We start from the raw sequence: 6,000 nt of genomic DNA on the forward strand, positions 1-6,000 counted from the left end.
TAGACAAGCAGGCCTCCTGGCTACCCGTTCTGCCTGTCTGGAGCAGCTGCGGGGGTGCTAGCTAATCTCAGCATCCCGCTTACTGAGGATCTACTATGTGCCAGGTGCTGTGCTATGACCTTTACATGCATGACCTCACTTAATCCTCCCAATAACCTACCCTGATCACCCCAAATTTGCAAATGTAGAAATGAGTCTCTGGTTAAGCCATTTGCTCAAAGCCACACCACTAGGACATGGTAGAGCCAGGATGGAGACCAGCACAACCTGATCCCCAACCATGACATTTACCACTGCACTGTGTCCCCTCACTGGGATCCCTCCTGGCTTAGGGGCCCTGGGTCCACAGACCCCAACCCGGACAAGAGAAGGGAAAGAGACAAGAAGACAAGGGGCTCATGCTGGAACTCCAAAAAAAGACGGGGACTCAGAGGTCCCATCCTGAGCACCTGTCCCAGCAACCCCTGGCAACTTGGTAGAAGACAAGGGACAACCAGAACCCCTCACTTGCCTTTTGTGGCCCCACCCCAGCCCAGGCTGCCCGGCCCAACCTCCCCCACCCTGCTCTGTGCTGCAGTCATCTGAGATGGGAGAGAAAACATGATGCTTTATCAACATCATTCTGTCCTCTTAAGGACAAAGATGCCTATGAGACAAGTGCTATGATCCACATTTTATAAATGGAGAAACTGAGGTGCAGAGCAGCCATCCAACCTACTAAAGATCTTAGCAGGTGGCAGAGCTGGCATGTGACACAAGGAGAAGAGTCAGGAGAGACACTGGCCAAGGGAGAGCTCAAGGGGCAGAGAAGCACAAAGTCTGAAACACTCACGAGGAGGCTGGTGGGCTGGTAAGAGGCAGGGAGGCCAGATGGGGTGATGCGAGTGGTGAGACACACAGCAGGGTGCAAAACTGCTGAAACCAGGGTCAGGGAGAGGCAGAGTCAGGGGACAGGGCAGGTGACAAGAGGCCAGGTGGAGAAGCATGGACTCCAGTCCCCTACCTGGATTCAGGGCAGGCAAACCAGGAAGTTCTGGGCCATGTAGAGAGAAAATGAGGTCACCCATCAGAGATGGCTAGAGGCCTCTCCACCGCGCCTAGAAGGCTGCCAGTGGCAGCTCTGAGATGCCAGCCCTGCTCAGGGCACAACTCCACCCAGGAGGAGGGCTGTCCAGTATCTGCTCTAAAGACCCACCAACCCACCTCTCTGGCCGAACTCACCCTGCAGGGCAAGGGACTGGGTGTCTGCCTGGGAACCAGACATCCCCAGAACTCCTGCTCCCACTTCCTGGGAGCCTCGGGAACCACTGGCTGTTTGCTAAGAGTATATTCCCGGAGGTCTCTTTCAAGAATCCAGAAGGATGAGCGGGCTTCTCAGGTGGGTCCATGGAGGGGGAGAGGGTCAGATCTGGCGGGGGTAGAGGGGTTAGGGAACGGAGAGTGCTTAGTGCTCTGGGATTCTGAGATTCCTGGGTTATTTTTTTTTCCAGCCCCTCATCCAGGTCAGGCTTCCTGTATTAGGCTCTTCCCTCAGCTTTTTGCTGAGTTACCCCCTCCTCATCCTTCAGCTCCTTCCTCTGAACTCCCTGACCAGGGGAGACCCTCCCCTCATCATGGGTCCCCACAGCCCACACATACTCTTCCATAGCCCTCAGGTCAGCTGCCGATATAAGTTTGTTGGATGAATGGCTGATGAATGTCTATTTCTCCCAGACCCTGAGCTCCATGAGGGCAGGGACGGTGTATTGTCCTCCCCACCGCTGTATCTCAGCACCTAGCACACAGGGCATCCATAGGATTTTCCTTGAATGAGTTCTTTTCATTCCTTCACACAGAGACCCTCCCTGTTCTCAAAGGACTTGAAAGGCTCAGATACAACATGTCACCTCATTTAATCCTCGCCATAACCCCAGATGCGTTGCTGTTACTTTCACTTTACAGGTGAAGGAATGAGCTTCAGAAAGGTGAAGTCACTATTCAAATGCACAGCAAGTAAGTGGCTTTGAACTCAGGATTTGCACGTAGATAGGTCTGGCTTCAGAGCTGCAGCTCTACCACTACACTACCCTGCTTTCCTGCCCCAAGGTCCTCTGGGTCTTCCTTTGCAAACCTTCCCCTGCCCCCAACACAGCCTGAACTCAGAACTTTCTGACAGGCAGAATTTATTTTTTCATTCATTCAACCAATCAACTCATTCACTGCACGGGGTGTCAGGAAACCACAGACACACCAGAGGCTTTTCTCCATCCTGGCCCCCCTCCCCCACTGCTTTTGGGACTTTGCCAGCAGAAGCCGAGCCCCAGGCAGCTGCCCTGTCCCTAGGCTCCCTCGCAATGGGGAAGAACCAAGGGCAGGGGCCAGTCACTCCACTCCTCTGCGGACAGCAGCCTAAATTACCGGTGCTGAATAACGATGGGTAGGGTCATGGTCTTTTTTCTTCATCATTCTCTGAGAATCCTTGGGCCAGAGGAGGGACAGGATTCTGCCCCCTCCATCCCCTATCGCAGACAGCTCTGGAAAAAGTTCTGGTCAAGACTAGGGTTCTAGCTCTGGGTCTGGGGGCAGCTGTGGGACCTGAGGCGAATAAGCCACCGTGCCTCCCTCTGAACCACAGATTCCTCACCTGTAGAATGGAGGCGACAACAGTGGGGATTCTAATGCCAACCCCACAGGGTTGTAGGTGAAGATTAAATCAGTCAGACCAGAGACACAGTGATCACATAGATGGCTGGCCTGGGAAATGTCTTAGCAACACAGGGACCTACAGGGGCCGGCTGCTGGCAAAGGATGCATCTGACAGTGTGGTTTGGGGAAGGTTGGTTGGGGGCGTCCTCGTGGGCGGAGGCCAGGGCCTTCCCTGAGTGGACCATCAGAAGTGAGAGGGCCTATCCTGGCTCAGTGGTAGTGGGGGAGCTGTGCTCACCAGCCCACCAGCCAGAGGCCTGAGGGAAGTGGAGATAGGTCGGAACACCCTGACAGCTCAGCTTTCCCCAGACTGGAGGACTTACAGCCCTCTAAAGAGCACGTATGCTGGGAACCTGGGACTCCCAGAATCAGAGCTACTCCCAGGCCCATCTTAGGACAAACACTCTCACTGTCCCTCTGTAATAGGCACTGGATTCTAATGAGTCTGGAAAGTTACTCCTCTTTATCACACACACAGCTGCCATGTACTGGGTCCAGGCACCAAGCCAGCTGCATTATATATGCTTGCTCTTTGACACTTCACAAAAACCCTGTCAAAGAAGGTTCATTATCCTCCCCCATTCTACAGATGAAGAAACTGAGGCTCAAAGAGGCTAAGTGGTTTCCCCAAGACACAGAACCAGCTCGTGGCAGACCTGGGATTGACACTCAGATTCACCCAACTCTACAGCCCGCACTACTTCTAAAGGTAAAGTGGGGGAGAATCACTGACAAAAACGCAGAGAAAAGATCACTCTTGCCTATGCTGCCTGTGCTTGGGCGAATTTTCCCACTGTAGCGGGTGATGAGTGACTGAAAGCACAGGAAATTCTTGTGCCCTCCGCTCTTCCTGGTGGCGCAAAGCCTCCCCTGGAGTCAGCAACGCCAAAGCTCCCTCACTGCCCACACATCTACCCAGTGCCCCAATACCCTGTGCTCTGCCGGGCCGAGACCCCATACTCAGGAATTCATGCTCCCAACTGAGGAGATTAAGTCTCTATTCTTCAGAAAGGGAAACTGAGGCAGAGGGGGCAGATAGTGGAGAAGGGGGAATAGGGTACCCACTGTGACAGACATCAGTGACTGTCACATCTCCAACCTCTGAATCCACAGTCTGCCTTCTGCCTTGCCTGGTGGCACTGGAGCCCAGAGAGGTGTAGGGTTGTGCCCTTGGTCAACCAGCATGGATTACTCATTTCTAAGTAACAGTAAATACCAGGGCATCTTTGTTATAAAGGTAGGAGTTTTCCTTCAATCCCTTTTGTCAGGAAGGCTGCTTCTGGATAAGCCGAGGGTATTTTAGACTCTCTGAGATGGTCCAGCACTAGATAAAAATACCAAGAAGAGACCTTTGCTTCCTGAGGTGAAAGCACAGACTCCACAAATCACCTTTGCCTTTGCCAGGAAAAAAAGACTGTTAGAGGAGAGGAGGAGGAGATGAGAGGGGGCATTTGTGAGGAGGATCTGAGTCCCCTCTGAATCACCTCCAGAGCTCAGGACCGGAAGGCCACCGGGGAAGGAAGCATACAGCGACTGGCCGCCCACTGTGCCCAGGAGCCATGGCTCTCCGCTAGCCAAGGCACACACAGGGGCACAAACACAAGTGTCAGAGCCACTCTGGACACTCTCCTCCCCCTGGGGTTTCAGGGGTCTGACAAGGAACAAAACGTTCTCATACGGAGAGAATCACAAACTGACGGTAGGGGACAAGCACACAAACCAACACTGGGACCCCAAGAGATGATCTCCAAATGTGACTTGGTAAGTGCTCCTACAGCGTGATGCAGACACACAAGCACTCGGGTGCCCCCCTCAACCCGCACAGACAATCCACACACTGCTGTCTCCCCCGAGGCCCACGGCACCTCAGGCATCTCTGCTCACCCCTAACAGGTTTTTGGAGGTCCAAAGACACATTTGTACTGTCACAAACAGAATCACACACTCACAAACTGTGACAGACACACAACTGTCGCTAAACTGTCACACACTCTCTCTCTCACACACACACACACACACACACACACACACACACGCGCGCGCAAACGCCAGCGTACCCCTCGCGATGGAAGTGGTTTCCCCCTGAGCCCTGGACGCCCCCTACAGGAAGTGCGGAGGCCCAGGGAGTGCAGGGTCCGAGGTCAGGGTCCCAGGCCCGCGGTCCCCACCCTCACCCCGGGGCCGGGGCCCGCGCACCAGCCTGCAGCGGACTCACCGGACGATGCCGAACATAACGAGCACGTTGCCCAGCAGCCCCACGGCGCACACAGCGGAGTAAAGCGCGGTGATGGCGATAGCCAGGGCGAGGGACGAGGCGCTCCGAGCGCTCGGCGGCCCCGACGCATTGGCGCCCGCGCTGGGGAAGGCGCTGGGGAAGGCGTCCGACGCGTTGGCGAGGAGCGGGGACCGCGTCTCGGCGTCCGGGGAGGGGGTCGGCTCCATGGCGGCCGAGCGGTTGGCGCTGCGTCCCTGCCTGCGGTGCGCCCTGGGCGCAGAGATCCGGTGCGAGCGGCGCGCCAAGGGCCGAGGCTGCGGCCCCGACGCCGCCGGCTACTGCGCCCCGGCCGCCCCGCTGCCTCCGCGGCTCCTCCGCCCGCTTCTCCTCCCGCACCGGCCCGGCCCCCAGCGCCCTCCCGCTCTACAAGCCCAGAGCTCTCTGAGCCAGGAGCCGCTGCGGGCTCCTCGGACGCGCCCGCCGCGCGCACCACGTGGCCCGGAGGCGGCCGCCAGTCTGCACCCGCGACCGGGGGCGGGCGCTGCACCACCGGCTTGGAGCGGAGCCGGGGAAGCTGCCCACTCCCTCCCTAAGGGATGCTCTGCGGGCTCCGTTGCACCTCTACCCCTGCCGGGACTCACCTCCCCACCCTTAGCCACTTTGGGGTCAGAAGGACCTGGATGTGAATCCCACCTCTAACCCCTGCACTGACAGTGACCTTGAGCACGTTACTTAACCTCTCTCAACTTCATTTTCCTCTTCTGTAAAATGAGGATCATCGCACCACCTCCCTCAGAGGGTTGTTGGGAAGATTAAATAAGATGATGCGAGTAAAGAATTTAGCTCAGTGCCGGGCACACAGTAAGTGCTCCATAAATAACCATTATTATCCTTGGTTTTCTTGCACCGCATTCATTTACTCAACAAATCTTTTTTGGGTGCCGAGTATAACAGCCAGATACTACTGGGGAGCCTCTAATGCGCAAAACCGGCCCCTACTTCCTTACAGACCCGTGGAGGAGAGAAACATCAGTCCCAAGATCACACTGATGAAGTTGTAGTTACACACTGAGGAAAGTGAAGGGAAGCAAGGCATTCCT

At 55.9% G+C, this 6,000-nt stretch overlaps 1 protein-coding gene across 1 annotated transcript in view; it reads right to left on the reverse strand.

Annotated features, from left to right (window-relative positions):
* OPRD1 (opioid receptor delta 1) overlaps positions 1-5,268 on the reverse strand; it is a 32,479-nt gene extending 27,211 nt beyond the window's left edge. The window contains exon 1 of the mRNA XM_031464509.2: positions 4,901-5,268. Within this exon, the coding sequence (XP_031320369.1) occupies positions 4,901-5,127 (227 nt within the window). The 5' untranslated portion in view covers positions 5,128-5,268. The remainder of the gene's footprint in view (positions 1-4,900) is intronic.
* Between the last annotated feature and the right edge of the window lie 732 nt (positions 5,269-6,000).

The sequence above is a fragment of the Camelus dromedarius genome, chromosome 14, assembly GCF_036321535.1.
Source record: "Camelus dromedarius isolate mCamDro1 chromosome 14, mCamDro1.pat, whole genome shotgun sequence".
NCBI classification, from domain to species: Eukaryota; Metazoa; Chordata; class Mammalia; order Artiodactyla; family Camelidae; genus Camelus; species Camelus dromedarius.